We start from the raw sequence: 23,698 nt of genomic DNA, 5'->3' as shown, positions 1-23,698 counted from the left end.
TTCAGGTATGTCCTATAATCTCAAAATTAGGGTGGGTGGCAGATGAGCTAAAATTCATTTCTTTGTTCAGAAAATGCAGTATGGATTTTTCTTGGTTTGGGTCTTTATTCCAAACCAATGCTTTAGTAACTGAAATTCCAGTATTGGGCTTTTTTAAAAAAAAAAAAAAAAAAAAAAAAAGTTATCAAATAAATCAGTAAGAAAACCTGCTTTGCAGTGGGAAATTACCCCAAACGTTCACAGCTGGAGTGTCACAGCATGTGAGGTTGGTTAATGGGACCAGATGGGTCTATTTTTCAAACAAGTTACATTGTTTCTTTTCCAAGTTAAGTGCAGGTGGCCTGTCCACCTATTTGTCAATATTTGGATGCGGAGAGTGGTGGAATATCATCTGACACGACTTGTAACAGTTGAAAGAGACCCCCACTGAGTCTGTTTTAAGTTGGTAGGGACAGCCGTTGACTGTTAGGCTCACAACTCCATTCCTGGCCAAGGTCTGGTATGACTTGTGTCTCCCCTTTCTCAATGCCCAATGCAACCAGAGGTGGATCATACCAGGGCAGCCCACAGAGGTCAATCCAGTCTGGCCCTTGACCGTTGGTAGAAACTTGCTCGCCGTGACAGTCAGTAAAAGTGTAGGGTGAGGGTGGTCGTAACCCATCAGTCCCCCCTCAAGGATTGCCAGGCTTTGCCCAACCTACTAAGCCCGTGGGCAAGGCTTTTTTGGGTGAGGGTAAATACGGCTCAATGGTCTCCCCTCAAGACCTGCCAGGATTGCCTGATTTACCAAGCCAGTGGGCAGGGGCTCTTGGGCGATCGACCTGGGTGTCGATGCCATATTTATTTGTTTCACAAAAAAATACTATCAAGCGATTGGTGAGGCCGCTCGATAGGGAGGAAGTAGCCATAAATCCCAGACTGGGGCACAGGCCAGTTTGGTTACCCCGAGGGGCATCCAGAAGGACCACATGGAGGTATGGCCTCTGCAGCTACACCCAGTTAGTAATTACAATTCTGTCTTAAGAGAGTCATAGTTACTCCTGCCAAGTGTTTGACACTGCTTCAATGCTAGGAGAAGGCTAAAGTCTGAACAAAGTCACTCTGTGAAGTACAGAATATAATATCTCCAATTTTAAAAATTAGAATCATAGAATCACAGAATGGTTTGGGCTGGGAGGGACCTTAGATTTCATCTAGTTCCAACCCCCTGCCATGGGCAGGGACACCTTCCACTAGCCCAGGTTGCTCAGAGCCCCGTCCAACCTGGCCTTGAACACTGCCAGGGAGGGGGCAGCCACAGCTTCTCTGGGCAACCTGTGCCAGTGTCTCACCACCCTCACAGTGAAGAATTTCTTCCTTGTATCTAATCTGAATCTACCCTCTCTCAGTTTAAAATTGTTACCTCTCATCCTGTCCCTACACTTCTTGATAAAGAGTCCCTCCCCATCTTTCCTGTAGGCCCACTTGCAGTACTGGAAGGAAGCTATAAGGTCTCAGCAGAACCTTCTCTTCTCCAGGCTGAACACCCCCAACTCTCTCAGCCTGTCCTCATAGGGAGGTGCTCCAGCCCCCCTGATCATCTTTGTGGCCTCCTCTGGACCCGCTCGAGCAGGTCCATGTTTTTCTTGTGCTGGGGGCCCCAGAGCTAGACACAGCACACTCCAGGTGGGGTCTCACGAGAGCAGAGTAGAGGGGGAGAGTCACCTCTTGATGCAGCCCGGGATGTTAGTTCTCTGTTGAAATGCCAAAGCACACTGTCAAGAGTTAGATATTACTTGCAGCTGACTCCTGCATTTTTCTATGCAGACTACTGGAGAACAAGGTTGAGTAGAGATAAAGCCTAAATTCAGGCTGTGTGGCAGTTTCCCCATCAGTGAAATGGAGATGCTGCTTTGTTCTCCTGCCAGCAGGCTGTTATTTATATTAAAATATTCAAAAGGGAGTTTGTGATCTCCAGAAAATGGCAAGCTAGAGGTACCATAATGATGCAAAGTGTTGGCATAATTTATTGTTAGAAGAATCCTGTTAGAAAGAGCCTGCCTGAACCACTGGATCATCTTAACAGGTTGGTCTCATCTTTACCTTGTAAGGGTCCAGCAGCTTGATGGGCAATAGGTGCCAGGCAGACACATTTCAGGCAGAGGATTCATATATATTTATGTCACTTCAGAGTGGGTGGTGGGGGAGGTGGGTCTGTGTAAAATCTTACCCTGTGGCTGTGTGTGTGTGTTCCTGTGCATGCATCCGTGCATGCGAGCATCAGCATCTTCAGTGCTTGCCCACCAACCTAGAGAGTATTGAATTCACAATGTGTGGTGCTGCATTTACATTCCTCAGAAGATACAAGCAATCGGTGCCTTTACTTCCTCATGGACTTTTCTTATTCAGGAGTGTTGTGAATTTTTTTGCTGCCCGCACAGTGAGGTGCTGCTGTGAAACAGGCACTCTTAGAGTGCCTAGGAGCCAGCATTTGGTTTTAGAAGAAGTGCTACATGATGCTATTAGCGGGTTGCTGGTAACTGGGGCATAACACCGCCTAAAGAGGCACCTTGGCAAGGTTCGCCTCTGACATGGTACTTATGAACCCTCTCTGGCACACGTGTTAAATAAGCAGTTATCTTTAAACGTCAGTTGATGTTGGTGAGACCACATTTGCTACTCTATAAGACTACTTGTTCTAGGTGGTGTAATGGCCACACTGGGAGCCAGTTGGGAAGTATTTGTCAGTCCAAATGTCGGGCATGCTTTGCATGCACTGTATAGATTTACAGGGCATTCTGTGTAAATATTTAGACAAAAATCGTTAGGGCATTTTTATTTGTTAGAATGTGCATTGACTTTAATGGCTTGTGTATCCAAGTGCTTCTGTGCATAATATTGAAGGGAACTGAATCCAACCGTGATGTCACTAAAGACTTTAAAGATTATTTAAATTTCAACGACTGTCCATCTTAACTGTAACAAAGTTCCTTTAACAGTACATTAAAGTGGAAATGCTACTTCCCCATTTTTCTTTGTTAATACAACCTTCTGAACTAAAGATGCTGGCAAAAACAGTCGTAGCTTAACATTAGTTGGTGAGCATTTGCAGATTTTCACTTCTGTTGCCTGGCCTAGAAGAATCGTGGGATTTTCGTTAATACAGCAGCATTTTCAGATTGGACCCATGCTCTCAAACCCATGTCCATGCTCATATCTGTATGCTGAAATCACGCACGCTGCTGCTTCTGTATTTACACTGTAGCATCCCTCGGAGTCCTTCAGCCAGGGCAGCATGGCGGCAGCGGCTGTGGTAATGAACCATGCTGAAAGAAATACTCCAATGGCTGCCTTTCAGCACTTGGCAAGAAAATCCTTTTTATGTTAGTTTCAAGGTCGTCAGATATCATTATAGCCAAGTATTAAAAATTTCAAAGAAAGGAGGCAGTGTGTTTGATTTATAGAATAATTATCTAGCTTTAGCTCTAACTTGGCTTTGGCAATGGTTTTGCAAGCACTCGAAAATTAAATCCATTTTTTATGGCACTACAAGGTATTATCTCACAGCAAATGATAATTAAACACCTGTGAAATCAATTAGCCCTTTAAGCAGGGAAAAAAAAAAGTTTTCCAATTATGTTTTTGCACCTCCAAACTTTCTAATTCCAGAACCGGCGCTTGCGGAGAGGGAGATGAACTGCCAGCCAGTAGCCTGTTAACTGGCATTAAGATCACCCCAAAGCCTTGCGCAGCCGTAAATCTAAAAGCAAGCAGTTCACGGCGACGGCACCCTTCCAAGTAGGCTGCGTTAGCCTTTCGAGCTCAGTCTTGGGCAGCTATCTATCTGACGCACAGCTGAGCTGTCAGGTTTTCTACAAAGACAGTTACTCACTTGGTGTTTTCAATGCCAAGTTTTACTTGACAGTTTATTTAAAAGCCAACATACCTTAATGGAAACCAAGCAACAAGACACTCTGTGTGACAGAGTGAGTTTCTTTTCAGGCTCTCCAGCCAGTAGTTCAGAGCCATCTGCATTAGGCATTCACACACGGAAAACTGGCCGATTGCTTAATAGCTGAAACTGAATATGCTGGAAAACTTGGAAACACTCCGCCATTTAGTCTTGTGTTTTAGGTGTTTAATGTATGCCTTTATTGTAGCACTTGAACTGATGCAGAGACTTTTGGAAGATGCAGCATGTGTTCATGAGCTTGCAGATTCAGGGAGGGAGCCCTGGACATAGTTGGTTATGTGCCATCACAGTTTTTGGCTTGGGAAATTAAAAAACAACTCTAGTCCCATCTGACATCTACAGTGATATGTTCTGATACTCCCTGCCAAAGACGAGCTCCAGCATCTTCCAAAAGATGGATTATGTGTGGCACTGTTAAAGTATGTGCTGCTGGGTTAAACCCATTATATTTGGTTTGGGTTAAACCCACTGTATTTGGTTTGGGTGCTGCTTCTGTATTTCCATCTGAATTTTGATAGCCGTAACATATGGCTGGTTTTTGGTGAGTGCTGTATCAGTGGAGAGGAGGGAGGCAGGTGAGGACGCTGGAGGTTAGCATTGCCAAGGTCTGTCTAGCTGCTGGAGAAGCCACCAGTCATCTGTATCTCAGGTTTTCCATCTACAACATGGGAGTGGTGATGGCATCCCATATCAGTGTTCAGAGGATTAGATAAGAAAATATGTACAGTGCTTTGTGATTCCTATGTGACAGGTGACATATAGCTGGATAAAAGTATGATAATCATCTGGGTAGCTGGACATGCCTGCTGGTCTAAACAGCCAATGTCTGTTTAGACCTCTCTTGAATCAATGTGGCTTTGGAAAAAATAGTTTATATTAAAATTGGTAGTGAAAATGTTTCCCAGGCTAGTTTACAATCTCTTAACTGTGGTAACATGGGGAAATGCTTAAGCTGTAAGAAGGAATGTATGGCATGGCTGATTAGTCACTGCAGAGCCTCTGCAGCCTGCCCTGGCTCCTTGGGATAATGGTGAACCAGGAATCCCAAGCAGCCCACTAATCCACATGCTGATTGACAAGGTCAGCACATTAGAAGGAAAAAAAAAAAAAAAGAAAGGGGTGGGGAAAGACAGAAGGATCAAGAAGTTAAAATGGCAAGAGCACTTGGCTGAGCAGGGTTTCTCCTTCGAGTATTACCATTGCAGTGTTTACACCTGCGTGATAGATGGGGCTGAACACGCTTTCTCAGCGTTGGGTGGTAGCAGGGAGGGGATATTTCAATTAGAGTGTGAATAAATTAGAATTGATTACAAATAGTTCTATTTTTTTTTTATGCTGCCTAAAAAGATATTAGCTGTGAACAAGGTGCACTTAATCATTAGAGAAGGTAGCCTGAAAGTTAATAAAATACACTGCTGATCCTTACAGAGGGATGCCAGGTTTGGGTTAAATCTGTAGCTATTTTAGTTTTAAAGCCCTGACTGTCATTTTAAAGGCATATGCATTTTGGATTTTAACATGTTTGAATGATGCAGCTGAGGCCCAGGCCAAGCCGACCCTAAAATTGGCAGTAAAATGTTACCTCCGTGCAAGCGTGCAGAATGAAGGAATACAGGAATATGAGCAATAAGCATGTGCCCCCTCTCCCTGGCAGTCTTCTGATGTGGAAACCAGGAGCTTTCTGGAAATAAATACCTCCAAGCAAAGCAGAGGACCCCTCTCAAAGCTTTCCTACAGCAAATGCTCAGGAAGATTAACTGCCAGGAGTAAAGGAAAGGAAAGCACCAGAAGGAATGCGACACCGAAGCAGCACGAGTAAGGCAGAAGTAAGTGCCTGGCTGGCCACCTGCACTGTGCCTTGCGGTGTGGGTCTTCGCTCTGATTCTTCAGCTGAAAGCAGAGCCTTAAAAATCTCCGTAGCCCAGTAAAACCAGAGCATCTGGATAGGGAGGTAATACAGAGCTGTCCCCGCAAACTGGCAGCTCTAGGTTTGCAGAAAACACAGCAATGCAGGCTGGAATACCATAACATATCCCCCTGCCATCTTCAGACATTGGTGGCTAATGGAAATAAGTAGTTCTGAAAACAGATATAACCCCCACTGCCAGGGGAGAAGAGGCGGCTCTGGAAGAACCTCTTTTAAACACTTCACTATTTTCTCTGTAACTTAAGGCCCCTCCACCAGTTGCGAGCAGGGTTATAATACTTCATTGCCTTCCTGAGGTCTTGTTGAGATGAGTTGCTGAAGATGGTGAGGAAATCAAGCCTGTCATTGATAAGATACTGGTATTTGCAATAGATGCCAGATTGGTACTCAAGGTGTAAGTGTCATGCTCTAGCTGAGAAGATGTTCCTGGACATCTGCGCCAGCTCCAATTTCTCCCCTGGACAAGTGAAGGAGAAATTTCAAGTCCAGGAAAGATTTAACTCAGATACCTACCTTTAATCATAGAGATTATCTCACTGACTTCACTGAAAGCATTTCAAGTCAGAGTTAAGGGATGTGCAAAGATCTTTTCAGGTCAGACATGTATGTTTCCTGTGTGGAAAAAAATGCCAGTCGTACATAAGCAATTTTCCCTCCCTGACAAAACACCAGCAGGACTCAAAGCTCTGTGTGCGTGGTTCCTACAGGGCTGAATGGGAAGGAGTCTGAAATTGAGGGTTGCCCTGACTCCTTCTGTCCTGTCATGGCCTGTGGGCTCAAGCTTCATTCACCAGGTGACATTTTTGTGGCCAAGGTCTCCTTTGAATGCTGCCTGGCAGTCTGAGAAAAACGTGAAATGGTCTCTGCTGCAAACTTGAATCTGAAGTACTGTTTGGTACATGTGAACAATTTCTTCTGCAAGGGGTGCTTCATATTACAAAGCTATGCATGCAGCTTGACATAGATGTTTATGTATTTATGGCTGGCTACATGTGTTATGTGAAAGACATTTCCAAATTCATATTTAAACATACTGGGCTATCTTCTGTCTTTCAGCTGAGACAGGGTGCCCCTGTTGCTTCACATGCTACCCACACACTAGTAGGAGTAAAATTAGCACCTTGTGTTTAAGGATTTCAAATAGATGCTTGATCCTGGAGTGGTCACTGAGGGAGACTGAACTGGAAATCAGTCCCTTAGCGCTGCGCTCAAAGATCATGTCAAGTCACCTTAAAACATTTGGGTTGAAATTGCAGAGAAATTTGTTCATGAGAAGAATCACTGGTGCAATTCATTCACTGCAGCAGCTCTTGATGGCTATTGCTTTACTTTGGGTCTGCTTCTGCTGTATTTGCAGGTTCTCCCTGAAGTGAGTGGAAATTTTGTGCCTATACATCAAGGTTAGGATGAGGCTCTCTGTGTATGTATGATGTAGATAAATTACTTGATGACCATGAACTGTGCTATTCCAGAGCTCAGCAATAAATCACACGTTGGGCTTTAAAACGCACAAATGGGAGCAAGACATTAACAGGTTTCCAGGTGGGAAGTGGTCAACAAAATTCTTTTCTTTTTTTTCCTTTGTAAATCTACCCTAATATCAGCAAATTAGATACGAAAGAAAATGTGCCCAATCTAAGATGTTGCTGGCATATGGAGGACTCACTTGCTCTGGCCTCGTTCTCTGCTTTTCTTTGTGTTCTGGTTCTGCCATTGACATTTTGTGGATATTGTTGCATTCTAGGGTATTAACAGGATTTTACATTTTTAGCTAGTTAATGATCGGGGACTTCTGACTGGCATATTCTAGCCCTACAGGGTATTCTATTTTTGGTATTTATTAATTTTTTCTGTCATACAATATACAGTGAAAGCGATGAGCCTCTCGGTATGTAAAAAAGAAATACTTAAAAATGGCAACTTTTTTTATTATTTTGGTATTCCAGTTTCCTAATATTTTCCCCTGTGTGCTGTGTCATTGCTGGTTGGTGAGCTGGGACATGGCTGCCAATCAATATCCCACACGGACAAAAATAAATTACTGCCGCTCAGATGGAATATGTATATATGTATTTTAACCAAAGTTGAGATATAATTTTTTTAAAAATGTACTTTGAAGTCTGTTTTGTAGTTTTAATTAATGCAATGAGAGGTTTTATTTTACTCTCAGTGGAGATAATCTTAATCCATTCACAGTGACCTTTTCTTGTGCAAATTAGCTATACATGCTTGTTTAAGCAAATGGGCCTTTGCAAGATGTCTCTTCCTAAAGATGGAGCTTATAATTGAAAATTGGCTTATCCCATCTGTCTGGCCTGTGTGAGAATACAAACGTAGGTCCAGACTTCTTTATATATAACATATACGTATGTATATACATGCACATATACAAGCATAGAAAAAAAAATTGCTCTGCCTGCAGGCTACAGTTAAATTAGATTATTAGTGTTAGGCAATTTCAGTGCCACAAGTTACTGTCAAAATAACATCTGCCTGCAGAGTCCAGGACACTCTGGAGAATGGAGGGTGTTTAATCTGGATCCTTTTGTCTCAGATGAGGTCAATGCCATTCACAGTTCCATGAGTTTGCCAGAAGTACAATTAGCTAATAACAGGCTGGAAACTGTTAGGATTTGATAGGTGGTTTTGGTGAATGGTTTTCAGGGGATTGATGGAATCAGGAAAAAAATAAAAGCAAAACAGGAATGTCTATAAGCATTTAAAGGTTTAATCAGAGGAGCAGGGGTCATTGGAACTATGTGTTTAATTGCCAAAATTTGGCAGTTTATCCCTCTCACCACACTTGACAATAACCACCAAGTGTGTCATTGTAACCCCCTATCCTTTTTTTAGTGCCTGCTTGATAAGGGAGGATTTCTTTGGCATAGTTTGAATATTTTTTGCTTTGTACAAGCCTCTTGCACAGAAATGAATGCAGTTGTGCATGACTTTGACTAAATCCAAACAGAAATCAGGGTCACAGAAGTGCCACAACAATATTTTGGCTATCAAAACACTTAATCTGAGTTTGTTGTTAGAACTCATGCACACCTCTTTACATAGAAACAGCTGATTATTGCCAAGGAAAAGTTACTTCCTTCCTTCTCAGTTTCATTACCGCTCATCCCAGCAGTATCCCATGGTGGTTGCTCCTGAGGGTGAACAGAAAGGAGCTGGGGACATGGCTGACACACGTGCATGGAGGGAGCTAGCTAACCTGGTCATGAGCGGTCTTGGTCAGGGATGATTTTATCCAGATGTGTCTCAACAGCTGTTTGCATTTTCACACCCAGTGACTCACTGCTAATTGAATTTTCTCTTTTCTCCCCTGTTCTTGTTAGGTATGATTACCGTGAAATGCTGCACAATGCCACTTTCTGTCTGGTTCCCCGTGGCCGCAGGCTTGGCTCTTTCAGGTTTCTGGAAGCCTTGCAGGTAAGAACTGCAGTTTAAAGCATTGGCTACACTGGCTGCAATTCAGCATGCAATAGCAAAGAGGTGGGAAAGAGGGAAATGTGTTTCATTTCCCTTGTGGACAGTAATCCACTTTGCGAAAGCCTCTATTCATACTTCTGGAGCAATTGGCAGCTTCTTCCCAGGAGGAGCTGAGCACTGAGCTCATCTGAAGGTTGAGTTGCGTTACCTCGAGGAAAAGGTTTTCCCTGGATGTGGTGAGGGTGACGGGTTAGACCAGTTTAGAGCAGTATTTTATCAAGCTGTGAGACTTCCCGTGGGAGACACTGGCCTCTACAAGTAAGCCCTGGGGCGGTAAAAATAAGTTTTTGTTTTCACTTAGCCAAAACAGACCTTCTATGCATTGCCTATCTTGAGACGGTGCTTGCTGAACATGCAGAAGGTGGCCTGGAGGTTGTAAAGCTTCAGATGGAAGCTTCACATGAAAGTGGACATAGGCTGATCTCAGGGAACTCATAGTGTCTGGGACAGCACCTGCATCCCTTTCACCTTTTAAAAACATTTTGGTTAATGATCTCCCTTTTTTGCTGTTGGCCAGCAGCAGAGGGCAATGCAAAGGGGCTCCTGAGTCACTGTAGCCAGTGTGATCTTTCTTTTTGGCAAGCATCAGCTCAGCCCTGGGGTCCTGGATCTTCAGTCAGCCTTACAGAGCATCTTGGAAGATGCTGCAGCTCCCCTCTGGGACTGTTGTCTGGATTTCTGTGGGGGCTGGAGTGGAGGGAAGGGGAGCCTGAGGCAGTTCTTGGTGTCAAGGAGATGGCAGATGAGGACACCTTACAAGCTCCTGTCTCTGGTTCTCCTTTTGACATTTGGGAAGTTTCCCAGCACTGGCAGTAAAGCTGTTAATGACTAGCATCACATCACTTTTCTTCATCAACCACAAAATGTCCTAGCTGCTGTTAAAGAGTATCTTTTACTGCAATGCAGAGCAGGATTCAGGTACCTCAGTGTAGGTGCATAATGTATTCTGCTTCTCCAGAAGGTCTCCAGTAGATCCTGTGTCATGTCTGCCAGCCTTTCATGGATTACTTGGATACCCTAGAGCATCCCAAATGCACTGGACACTTAGGTTTAACCACTGAACCCCACACCTACTGTCACATTTGAGATCCAAGTTCTGAACTGTCACTTACCTCCTTGCTCCTACTCAGGAGAGCCTGCAAAGTGCTGTTCCCTCTCCAGCTGCTTTGGAGGAAGAAGTGGGACTGGCTTTTTTGTCATGGGAGTCACTTCAGATCCTCCTGAAGAGCACTGCTCTGCTCTTCTCTCATCTGGGCAACAAGTCAGGCAGCTTCTGTTAGATGCATCATCTCAGGAGAAGAAAGCAGGCACACCTCACTGTGCAAAACTTGGGAGACTCCAGGTTGATGATGATAAAATGCAGGCACTAAGCATTTTTCTAGCAGGCTAGCAGCAGTATTGACCGATTATGACGAATTCCCAGTTTCTCTCTGACTCCAGGGCATGTTGAAAGACGTAATCCACATTAACAGAATGTTTTAAAAATGAAAACACATTGCTAAGTGTTTTCTGGTTGGCTTTTTTCATGCACTAATGTAATTTCCTTACAGAAAATCAGTTCTTACACATATAAGCACTGCTGTAATGCATAGACTTGACCAGTCTAAGATCCTGTGTATAATACATGTTAGCAAGGAAGGTACAGCCGTCCAAAAGGTTCCCCTTTACACCATCTTTTGGGAGGTTTGGGGAGGTCTGAACCCTAGTCTGGACCAAATTCAGAGTACTTAATCTTGGCTCGATCCAAAAGAAAATGAACCAGATCACCAGCTTGATGCAGATCTTCTGGTAGTAGATTCTTTCACCGCATCAGGTTTTTGGTTTGGATTTTATGTTGTGATCCGGCTGATTAGAACGTAGTGGTGATCATTTGTTTATGGAAATACTGCCCTGAATTACTGAATATTCACAAACTTGCTGCTTGTGCATAGGAACCTGCACAACTCATAAAAGATTAAATCATTTAGACAGATCATACTGGTATGGATAGGGAGTTCACTCCTTCGTGGAAAAAGTGCTCTGGAATTAAGTATGATCTGTAGGTTTGTCTTGCAATATACTATAAAAATTGAGGGAGTTAGCTCCCTGCTGAATGGTTCACAAAGCATTGAGGGAGGCCATCATTTTGTATTAAATTCTCTAGTGTTATGTCAGCAGCATTTTAACAGTTCTGCCCTTGTCTGGCAGCATAAGCACCAGATTTCAAATGCCACTTTCCATGCAAACCCCACCTTTCAGCGAATATGAATGAGTGCAAAATGGAAAACGATAAACGTTTGGGCTGCCTTCCTGTGGCCTCTAGCTTCTGTTATTCTTTGCCATGTTGCCTCTCCTTCTGAGCTTGTGCAGAAAACAACAGTCATGGTGTTGGTGCAAACCTCAAAGCTTGCCCTAATCATTGGGTACCCGCTAACGACTGCAATGCCTCTGTGTGTGTACAGGCTGCCTGCGTCCCGGTTATGCTAAGCAACGGTTGGGAGTTGCCGTTCTCGGAAGTGATTGATTGGAACCAAGCTGCCGTCATAGGCGATGAGAGATTGTTATTACAGGTAAGAAAAAGACCGTGGCCTTCAGCGGATCAGTTGATTATTGCTGCCGCCATCTAAATGGACAGGGAAGATGAATCCAAAAGGTCAGGGCTGTAAAAGAATTTTTATCATGAAAGGATTGTCTGTGTCACACTGGCTATGAACTCATTTAATATGACATCATTCATTTTTTGACCTGAAGGTCATTGCAGCCATCAGGCTACATTCTTAAATGCAGGAGACTCTTATTTTTCCTAAGAGCATGAAATCTCTTATGGTGTGGAGGACCTGAATACCTCTTTGAGACAGAGCTGTCCTGGACCGGGTGCTGTGATGAGAGAGAAAACATTTGAAGGCAGGTTCTGCTCTAGTCCTTCAGAAATAGTTTATCCTCAGGGGTCCCACCAGTGCTGTGTGTCTGGCTGGCAGGTACTGAAGGTATTTTCTCAGGCAGGAGCTACCTAATAGTTTTGTGGGAAGCAGAATCTGTCCCTTTTCTGATGTCTGGACCATGTAATATTGCTTTCTGAAGCAGTGTTCACGTCTCTTACTGTTAATCTCCTTGAGATCAAGGAACAAAAGTGGCCTGAGAAAATCTCCAGCTTTCTTCAACATCTACTTTGGGTTTAAGTTTACTAATTTTTTGTGTGTGTTTTGCTAGTGGGTTTTATAATCTAAATACATTCTGTAAAGTATGTGGAGAAGTTGATGTTAGGAAAAGTTCTTGAAAAATTGGTTTCCCCAAAGTAGTATTTGATAAAGTGCCATTGCCCAGCATGTAGCTGATATCCACAAGATCTGAAATAGCCACTAAGTAGCCACTAAGAGGTCTGCTTGAATCTACCTCATTTCCAAAGTATCAAGCTATTGTCATCCACAGAGAGAAGCCTTCAAAGGTACAGGTGTCTTGGCACCCCAAAAATGAAGTACTTTTGGAAATCTCATTAGATCCCTATTTACTTACCTGAAGAAGTAAATATTTATGAAGGGCTGGCCTAGCAAGTCTTGTGAAGTGCTCCCTGTTCTTAATGTGATACAAGCTGCAAATATAAAAGGGCCATTTGATTTTTGCTTCTGTGGACAGCACGTTTTTCTGAGCAAAATTATTTCTCTTTTTAAATAATAACAATTTGCTGATCTTCATGCTTTCCGGTAACATGCCATTCGTTCTCTTCACAGCTGCTTCCATACTGAACAGCTACTGCACCGTTATTAACAGTATTTTTAAAGAGCTGGCAGAGGGCCTGAATGTCTGCTCTGGGAAATGTTTTTGTTATGTTACAGTTTTTCATTTCCTGTTTGAGAGCAGCTTGGATGTTTTTATTTGCATATTCTCCTCATCATAGCACTGGGAGAGCTTAATCCAGCCTTTCTGCATTTATTTGTGCAGGGTGGTTTTTTCCCTTCCCCCTACTTATTACTAAAATAACCTTTTATTAAGACGTCATCCCGTTCTAATAATTCCAGTATAATCTTGCCAGATTAGTATTAATACATCATTTTTCCCACCTGTCTTTCTGGACAAGTAGATTAATAACTAATAGACAAATGCAGTTATAATGGGAGCTCTGATTTTTCTTTCCAGCTGTTGTATCGGATCAGGCACCAAGGGTTTTTTTTAACCTTGGTACTCTGTTTGCAGGCACTCTCAAGCATGGTGTGGTCTAAAATCATAACTTCTTCCAGTAACCTTCACAGTCAGAGCAGCTTTCCCTTTCAAAAGCATGGTTGGGAATGAATACTGATTGTATTTGTTGCTCACACATGTACACAAACAGACGTAAGGTTGCACATAATGCGATGAAATGTTTAAGTTTATAGAAAAAAATGCCGTATCACCACTGTGAAGTGACTTTGATCTTGTGTTTGCTGCTGATAATGATCCTGGGTGTGATTAATACACATCTGTGTACAGCCAGTGCAGGTAATATTCATTATCACTCTACTTATTGAAATTTACTGGAAAAGTGATGAAAAGAAAGAATATTCACCTCAGAAGATAAAATTTAATACATTTATTTACTGCATCATGTCACGAACAGTGACGTGATCAGTTAGAAAAACATGTACTAATACATGTTTTTAGCTTACATCTTTCATACTAGTTTTGCAGGGAATATTTTACTTAAAGACCTATATTTTACCTAAAGAGCCTATAATGAAGGAACGTAAAGTACCATCTTTGACAGTCTGACCATTTTCTTCTGTTCCACCTTGCTGAAGTGACTCTCTCTTAAGCTCAAATTCTGTATTTTAGTTAACAGTTTCTCTAAGATGAAGGTCTAAGAGACGAAGGACTTAGAGAGTACAGATTGTCCCATATGACACTGCACCCTGTGGAGCCATGGTCCTTTTGGATGCAGTGTCCAGACCTCGATGGAAACTATGCAGTAAAGAATTTACTGATTCTTGCAGAAAATTTTTATATATAAATTCTTGAAATCTCAAATTTCCTTCAGGAAAATGTTTCATGTAAAATCATTTGATTCGGGAGCATGTGAAAGCAAATAATGATCACTGCCACCTCAGAATAATTTAGGAATAAGCAAAGGGTGTTCTGGTCAGGAAAGTACAGGATGTGATGGGGTGAAGGTAAACTTCAGAATAAGCTATGATATGCAAAAATCTACACAGCCCAGGTATGTGCTTTTACAACTAGCGACTTAGGTAAAAGATTTATGAGAAATGAGTGAGAACGAGGTGGTCTAATTTGGAATCACCAAAAAGTGGGTGGAAGAGCACAACTGCTCATTCCTAGGAAGAATGAACACAAACCAGCAGCATATCCTAGATGCCTTTCTGGTGCTGTGAGTAGCCCTTGTAACTGAAGCAAATTGCTGTTAAATTCCCTTGATAATGTCAGTTTGCATTGTCACAGTGGTGTACTGGAGGCCTTGGTCAGTGTCCTAAGTTACAGAATGGCATGTATGTGCATTAGTTTCCCTCCACTGTGGAAGAGGAATGTGGGGATGGGGAAAGACACAGAAGTGAAGCCCTCCTCTTCTGATCCATTGAGCAGTTACATTTTTTAATGGCAAAGCATTGCAGCAGGACAATCTAGGTTTTATTTGGAAGACAGCTTATACCAGAATGAATGTATTGATTTAATGGAAGGGGAAAAAAAGAAGCAGTGTTTTCCCTTGTGAATAACAGGTGTTGTGGGAGATGTTATTCTTTCCACCTACAGTAATTAGTGAAATGCAGTTTGATCCACAGGCTCCCAAAAAGTAGAGTCTTACTTAAGATGTTGCTGTGTTTTCTTTAGGGCACTTGGTGTTGCCATGCTGTGGCAACTGCCATTCCAGATACTTTTAATATACTTTGGACTCTCACGACCTGCAGGTACTAGTTTGTTAAAATACTAGTCCATGAAAAGCTTTGTGCATGAGGGATGTATGGAGGAGCTCCTTACTGTGCCGTGCCACAGTGCTGGGGAGAAGGAGCTTTTCTTACTATAAAACAACCAAAACCTAAAAGAAAGCAGATTAAAAAAACAAAATTGATATATTCAGTGCCAAAGGTTATAAAAGGTTGTGTCTCATTCGTTTTACATCAAGGCTTTAACTGTTGACACACGCATCTCTGTCGGACAGGAGTGCTGAAGCTGTGCAGCTTGCTAATAGAGGAGCAGGCTTGTCAGCAGCATATTAATTTGATGAGATTGCATTGTTTTCTAAAGCTTCTGACTATATTACATCTTGTATTACAGATTCCTTCTACAATCAGGTCTATCCATCAGGATAAAATCCTAGCACTTAGACAGCAGACACAGTTCTTGTGGGAGGCTTATTTTTCTTCAGTTGAGAAGATTGTATTGACTACACTAGAGGTGAGTAAAAATTGTCTGGGACCTTGCCGAGCAGCGAGGTTTCCATACCTGTCCAGCTGCTCCTGTCCTGAGCCAATGTCAGACCTTGATTTTCAGGATGCATGATTGGTCACTGGGAAGAAGGCTCGCATCTTGATAAGTTTTCTCCCATAAGGAGACACTTTCTTCATTATTGTAAGCCACTTTGAAAACTGGCATGGTGAAAACACACAGAGAAGTTGTCATGTGTGATCTTGCCTTTGCAAGGCTTTATGGCTTACGAATCAACTATCTTTGTGATCGGTAGTGAATGTGTTCCTTTAAGAAACCTTTCTGGAATTTATTGTGGAAAAAAATATTACTTGACCATTCCTTAACATTTTGATGCCTTGTTATAGGGCTGTTGGTCTGGCTTAAGGAAAAGGGGGGGGCCTTGTAAATCACTGTGTCTTATCTTCACACACATGGTAAGGGAAAAGCCTGATCAGCCTTATAAAATATTAATAAATAATCATAATTAGGCTGCTGTTAAACAGGGAGACAGTTGATCTCAAATGTGGAGAGAATCCTTTCTGAATTCAGAGACAGAAGAGATGAAAGGCTCTTTAGAAGTAGGGCCCAGGCTACAATTTCAAAAGCAGGTTTCTCTTCTAATTGTTTTGCAGTTTTGCACATAAATTTTGTACACACTTTTGCCACTGAAAGTGGCTCACTTTGTAGGTGCAAATGCATTCGTCTTATGCTAATGCTTCTACAGTTGCATCCATCTTTGTGCACAGTCATAAAGCTCCACATTTCCTGCTGTGCCTGCTTTCCCCTGAAAACTGCAAATGAGTGCTGCTGCCTGCAGTACAGGTTGCCCATGGCTGATCTACCTCTAGCTGCTGTAAGACAGTGCCTTAGGTTTTTCTGTGCCAGTGAAGAGAACCAGCCAGGGAACATTTTCAGACCCCCTGGCATAGCTATCCTCACAACACTCTCCTCGCCCTCAAGAAGAGCATGTCTTCATCTGTGCTGCGTGTTGGGAACTGCATCCTCAAAATCCCCATAAGCACTGATGAGGTAGTGATAATTATCACAGCCCATGCCAGGATCAGACTCACAAAGCTGGAAGACCGTTGTGCTCTTAGTCTAGCTTACCCTTACAGAAGTAGTCCTAGGAACAATTAGGGTGCCTTATGTATCATCTGCCCCTTCCCTGCATACACCCTGTTATTGTTAGAGACTGCTAAAAGGATAAGGGGTTGCATGGCTTTTCTCGCTGCACCTCTCCTGCCTGTGCTGGGGCTGGTCTCAAGGGCATGTAACCTGTAGCCCCCACGGCCTTGGTGTCCATCACATCAAGCTCCAGTGCTCACAGATGTGTCTTTAGCACTGCCCTGGGACACATTGGCCCATGTGGCTGCGGGTGCCCGGGGTACAGCAAAACCTGTAATAAAGCTGAAGCAGCTGGGCAACCAGCAAGCTGGCGTTTCATCTCGGAGGGGAAAAGCTAAAGTGAAAACAAAAATCTTCCTGGAAGGTTTAATTTAATGAAACCAAGTAATGTATGCCTGGTGTTGAAGTTATGTTCTGTGTTTTTTCATTTGTTTCCAAGAGTGGTTTTGGTTTGAGGGGGTTTTGTTTATTTTTTAATTCAGGACCTCAGAAATTTTTGAGACAGAGGGATTCTGTTCTTACGAACAGATACTTGTTTCACATTTCAACTTGCCTAGGTAAAGTCCTGAGTTAACTTTCCTTAGGAATGGAGTAAAACAGTTGAGAGTGATTTTTGGTGTCTGAAATCTGCAAACAATGTATCTTCTTCCTAAAATCTGATACCTGGAAGTAAATTCCTAGCAGGATCATTTTTTTCTGGTGGATGTTATCCATCTTCTGTTGTAACACTGTTGTGTCAGACTGCTCTGATGATGTTAGATATCATCAGAATAATCACTCGCCTGCTAACTGCAGTGCCAGTGCATGTCCACGTATGATGCTATCAGTACAGAAAAAGTCTTCACCAACTCAGATGTCTGCAAGGACATCACAGCTCTCCTCTGCCCTTTATCCTGGACACCTCTGAAAACATTAAGTCACATTTTAAGGTCCTTAATCTTCTCACAGCATTTGGTGGCCTAAGCTACACAGTTTATAGCCCAAAATAAGAGGTTTGAATCATTTGGCCAGCAACCCCATATTGAAGGCACAGAGGAACTGCCCAGTGCCATGGCCATGGTGTGGGTTAGGAAACAGTGTTCATGAGTGTCTGCTGCAGGCTGGTGAGTGGGAGCACTAGCAGCGCAGCAGTGGACTGCTGCAAACACCATGTAGATGCATGCTCCAGCGTATCTGCACTTTTTCAGCTTGCTCTTCTCAGAAAACAACCCCAAAATACCCTTAAATCCTTGTGCAGCGTGCTCAGTCCTCTGCTCAGGAAGGGGAGGGAAGAGGAACAGCACAAAGTACAGACAAGAAATGTTTGATGCTTGGCTGGGGCATGTTGAGAAGCAGCAATGATTAAGGCAATATGTGAACTTTTTGAAGTGTGAGAATGAGGGAGACAAAAATATTGAACTACTAATGAATTCCAAAAAGAAAAGGGAGATCTCGCCAGAGATCCTAACCCCTTCCTTCTCTTATTAAACTTGCTGTCATGCTTCATCATTGGAGTGACCATGTAGCTGCTCTCTGTCTCTGCAATATGTGCAACACTATGCACTCTGCATTTTAATTGGTTGTCCTCCATGTTATCTTTTTTAATTCTTTTCTGTTCTCTTTCTGCCAAGTTGTCTTTTCTCTATCATGACAGACAGCTAGGTTTCTTATGTAGACCAGGAGTGTGATAAATTAATCTTCCGTTTGTTAACTGTGATGAATCACTGAGGCCAGCTCCCCAGCCTGGTGTGGAACCACGCTGGTGAGATTTGTGTGCCTGACATGCACCGAAGGCTGCGTGTGCTGCGTGGCACCGGGGGCCTGCTCCGTGTTATAGCTGCGCTCGCTCTGGGTGCACTGAGGCAGCGCTGAATGCGAGCCATGTGTTTCCCCTGCAGCCTTGTTGGCTACCAGTGCGGTGGAAAACTCCACCGTCTGTGAAAACCTCCTGACCATGTAAATTCACAGACTTCTCTTTATCTGATTATGCCCCAGTTCTGAGAAAGCAGGAGGAAGGAGCTGTAATATTTAGGCTTTGTGGTAAACACTCGAAAATATGTACTTTCAAGGTTCTGTCTTTGTTTAGTGGCATAACTTGCAGATGGGGAAACAACAGTCATCATCTATTTTTTTTCCCTCTTTCCACTACCAAGAACAAGTTTCACAACTGATACACCTGACTTTCCAATCAGAAATATTCAGATATGCTAATGTCAGTGATGGAAATACAGTCCTAAATCTGTTATTCCAAGACCAAAAATAAAGTTAAATTAACTTAATCATGTGAGTGAATTACTACATATTAGCTATGGTAATTGGCTGTAGGCAAAATTCAGACAAGCTTGCAAACACCTTACATTTGCTCCAGTTTAGCAGTACAAATATCACCACCAGCAATGGATTGTCTAACACAATGTAACTGGTCTTTTAATGTTTTTTGTTACGTCAATCAAAAATTCCAGGAAAACCACTGCTTGTGGCAACACTTACTCATGTTGTGTATTGACCAAATGTCCCTGAACTCAGTTGTTTACAGAGATTTTAGCTTGTTTAGACTTCAGCAGCTGCTTTTGTTCAGCTTGTGTTAGATCTTTTGCTTGCTTTTTGTTTTCATATGCTGTAGGTATATAAATTCTTCAGTTCTATAGATTTTAAGGCTAGAATGAATGATGAGGAATCAGATTTAGTCCAACTTCAGAGGCATAGAGTTTCACCCAGATATGCCTATGTTAAGGCCAGAGATGTTAGGCTAGGAAAACAAACATATTCTTGGCACTTGAGCCCTGTGCAATGAATAAACTGCCAATAAAGTGAAGTTTCCTTAGATCACAGAAGATGAGCTGCAGAAGAAGGCAAGGCAGTCCTGCTTAGCCTACTTAGGGGGAAATTCTTTCCTCACCACCCTCTGGCCCTTTACAGTGTCCCATCTCCAGACCTGCCAGCCTCTGATGCTCTGAAGGAAGCCAAATCTGTAAGAATGTGTGGCCCAACAGCAGATTGCACTTAGACAGTTGCATCTTATTTGGAGGCTGAATTTGTCCAGTTACAGCTTCCCACTGCCAAATCTTTTTATGTCTTTGCAGCAAGTTGAAAAAGGTCCCTTCGGTACAAGAACCACTTTTGTTCTTGCATAGAGGCATCTGATGTGAAGTAACTCTGAATTGATTTTATAAATACATATTTATTGTACAGCCATGTATCTTTTTTTTTTTGTGGCTTGTGGTATTCTGGACAATAAAGTAGATGACCTAGCAATCTGTTCTGACCTTAAAAATCTAGGAATCTATGTTTGTGGCCCTCTACAGAGACAGAAACTAGTTGACAAAAGATCTTTCTCTGTTTCATCCAACAAGGAACTGTTACAGAACTGAGACATGGAATCAGTAATGTATCTGAATGCTAATATCCCTTTATAATTAAGCAAAAATGAATAATTAGTGCAGCCTGATTTGCTGAAAGTCTTTGTGGTTTTGAATGCTCTCATTATCTCAAAATAATACCTAGCTTTGTAATGCCATCCTCAAATAATTATCTTCTGTGAGTTCTGGATAGTAAAACTGACAATGAACTAATCAGGCTTACAACTGCTAAGATACTCTAGTGGACAAAATATTTGACTTGAAATTCAAAATGCAATGAATTGCAGGGTCCCTATGTCCAGAGAGACTAATGAGTTGCTCTGAAACCTGTTGGACAAAGCCTGAACTGCTGAAGTGGTGTCAAAGTGTGCAGGTTCTGCGTCATTTTAGGAGAGATTAAGCGGGCATGTGTAGTAATTTGCGTGACTCAGGCTTTTTTTTGCAAAATGGGTGCTGATTCCAGTCAGCTGGAGTCCCTGAAGCTGCTACCAGTGACTATTACAGTCTATTTAAAAATCATCACCTTTCTTGTTTTCCAGATTATTCAGGACAGAATATTTAAGCACATATCACGTAACAGCTTAATATGGAACAAACATCCTGGAGGGTTATTTGTACTGCCACAGTATTCTTCATATCTGGGAGATTTTCCTTACTACTATGCTAATCTCGGTAAGTGAATCCTTACTGTAATCTAGAGGTATTTGGAATTTATAGTGGAAATTTGTAATTTGATCTTTGAGTGGCATATGCCAAGTGACTTGCCATTCATTTCTACTTAATGATGCCTTTTGGTTATCCTGTCCCAATCTCCCCTGTAGACTGGAATGTCTCTGCCTCATCAACATGCATAATGTGTCTCTTGCTTGCAAAGATTGTTTTTAAAAAAATCTATGTCCCTTCATACTTTTCAGTTGCCAGTAATTAATGCCCGAGTTGCTGACCCGTTCGTGGCCTGAAGGGACATAAGAGGAATAGCTTTTTGCTTTCTTTGTTTATTTGTGCTTGGCAAATTGGAAAAGCGGTAATTTACCCATGACACTTGTTATTGGAGTGCATAGTTGGTATGGATTTATTCTCCATACTATGTGTCTTTGTACAGATCCCACTAGAAGGAATGAGTAGAACTTAGGTTCGTGGCTTTTTCCTGAAGTGGAGCTTAAATGATGAGTTCTGCAGGGGAATGTGCCTGCAGGCTGAAGTGATCCTGCTTACCAGACTGCTGCTACTTTTGGCTCAGCCTGTACCATCCCACTTGTGTAGATCTGTACTGCTCACCTGCTAAAAATTCACAGTTACCATGTTGAAAAGGGAGAAGAAGGTTTCTGTGGGAATTTTGATGAAAAACGACTATGACCCTGCGCAGATGAATTTAGATGAGATTGAGAGCAGTAATGAAGAGTAGACACCAGTAGGATCTGTTATTTCAGGCAGAAAAGGAAATCATAGCGAGACAAAAATATCAGAATGGAAGGCAAGGATGCAAGCAGAATTATCAGCTCAGGAAGTAATTGAAGATGCATGTGGATGGGGATCAACCCAGAAACAGCAAAAGTCTGACAGAGGCTGTAATGGAACTGAGGAAACTGAACAAGCTTTTGGAAGTTGTGGAGATAATCTGTAGAAAACATCAAGCATCCAGAGCCAGGCAGCAAAACAGAGCCCATGTCAAGAAAGGCATTTGATTGAACAGACTAGATGTCAATATTATCTGTGGGACAAACTGGATGAAAGAAAGAGACTGCAGGACATCTGTGGAAATAGTGAGTAAGAAAAGGCAGTAATTGTGTTGGAGTCAGGGATTTCAGAGTGTGTGGGAGTTAAAGGGAAGTGTGATCTCCTCTGAAGAATCTGATAACATAGTATCTGAGACGAAAGGAGATGGCCTAAAAAAACATGGCAAGGTTTGCATCAAGTACAGATTATTTTTCCATCTCCAGAGTCCTTTAATCTGTACTAACGGGGGCAATTTTTCCTTTACTGAACACATACTATCTCTTCACTTTAGGTCTGAAGCCTCTTTCCACATTCACTGCCGTTATCCACGCAGTAACTCCTCTGGTTTCCCAGTCTCAGCCCGTGCTGAAACTCCTGGTTGCTGTAGCCAAGTCCCAGTACTGTGCACAGGTAAGCAGCACTGTTTTGACTGTCAGTCACAGTGGAGACAAAAGTACTATTCCAGGAGTGAAGACCCTACTGACTTCGGATCTTCCCAGTCCTGTTTCATCCCCCTGTTTCAATTCTGATGTTTCTTTTCTCTGAGATTTCTAGTGTCTGTGACCTGCATGTATGGGAAACAAAAATTCTGAGTGTAGTGGGAGTGGAATAGAGACAGTAATTAAACCCCTTTGTTTCACGAGGCAGGTAAAATAATGACTGCACTTCAAAGATCAGGATTGTGTGTGCTGCAAACTGCAAAAGGTTGTCTGTGCCTCAAGAGCCCCTACATGATCTTTCTTCCTCCCACTGTGGCTCTTAGTCTCATCTGTGCCAGGATTTTGGCTTCTCAAAAAGAAACCCCAGGGAGTTCAGTAGGAGCACCCTCTTGCAGTGAAGTGTCACAAGTGGTTTAGCCTTTAATGAGAGCCAAAGTAAATCAGTGACATCTGTATGACCTGGCCGAGATAGAGACTTTCTGAGTTCCTGTCCAGCCTGTATTTGCCTGAGTGGACATATATTGTAAATAATCAGAATGGGTTAAATTACTCTATGAAGTGTTATTTTTATACAGATTTGTATCGTTAATTTTGAAATTCCTAATTTGAATTGTAACATTTCTGTCTGGAGATCTAAGTCCTAAGAGTTTGGACTGCATTGCCACAAAGGTCTCTGATCATGGTCCAATATTCTCTTTCAGATTATTGTTTTATGGAATTGTGATAAACCCCTCCCAGCCAAACACCGCTGGCCTGCCACTTCTGTGCCTGTCATAGTCATTGAAGGAGAGAGCAAGGTAGGAGCAGAGAAACATCGTAAAGGATTGTGTATATTCTCCAGGGGGACCAGAATTTATTTTTCTGGCTGCTTTGGTGAAACCTTTGTAGTTCCCAGCAGTGTGACATCTCCTTTCTATTCCTTGGCCCTTTGTAGGAGCTTGGTCACAGATTTGTGTTTCATGCATGGGGTCCCATGCTCTCAGAAATCATCAATGTGGCAGTTAATGCCGTGAATCTGAGATTCACAGGTGGAACCCAGTTTTGAAATGTGGCCCTGAGAGTAGGTAGTGCTGACCCTACCTTTGGAGATTTCTGTCTCTCTGCAGGTGCATGAAGGTAGTGGTGCAGCTGGATTCATTCACTGAGTCTGAGAAGTCAGATGCAAGACTTGGGGGGCAGCTGTGGACTCAAAAGCAGAGGAGGAGATCAGAATGAATAATACTAGCTTGCCTTTGAAAAGTACGTTCTTTCATGGCCTTGTAGGGTATTGCTGCCATTGATGGGATCCCACCAAAAAAGGAAGGGACAGGGGACACTTGCGTGGGAACAAAACCAC

The 23,698-nt window shown here is 42.5% G+C and overlaps 1 protein-coding gene across 1 annotated transcript in view; it reads left to right on the top strand.

Annotated features, from left to right (window-relative positions):
- Positions 1-23,698, top strand: part of EXT1 (exostosin glycosyltransferase 1) — a 128,299-nt gene that overhangs the window by 92,412 nt on the left and 12,189 nt on the right. Inside the window, exons 2-7 of the mRNA XM_026842889.1 lie at positions 9,221-9,314; positions 11,816-11,923; positions 15,612-15,731; positions 20,746-20,878; positions 22,215-22,333; positions 23,064-23,159. Of these exons, the coding sequence (XP_026698690.1) occupies positions 9,221-9,314; positions 11,816-11,923; positions 15,612-15,731; positions 20,746-20,878; positions 22,215-22,333; positions 23,064-23,159 (670 nt within the window). The remainder of the gene's footprint in view (positions 1-9,220; positions 9,315-11,815; positions 11,924-15,611; positions 15,732-20,745; positions 20,879-22,214; positions 22,334-23,063; positions 23,160-23,698) is intronic.

The sequence above is a fragment of the Athene cunicularia genome (assembly GCF_003259725.1).
Source record: "Athene cunicularia isolate RWA chromosome 2 unlocalized genomic scaffold, athCun1 chr2_part1, whole genome shotgun sequence".
Taxonomy (NCBI): Eukaryota; Metazoa; Chordata; class Aves; order Strigiformes; family Strigidae; genus Athene; species Athene cunicularia.
Note: the sequence above shows the minus strand (reverse complement) of the source record. Positions and strands in the feature narration are given on the sequence as shown.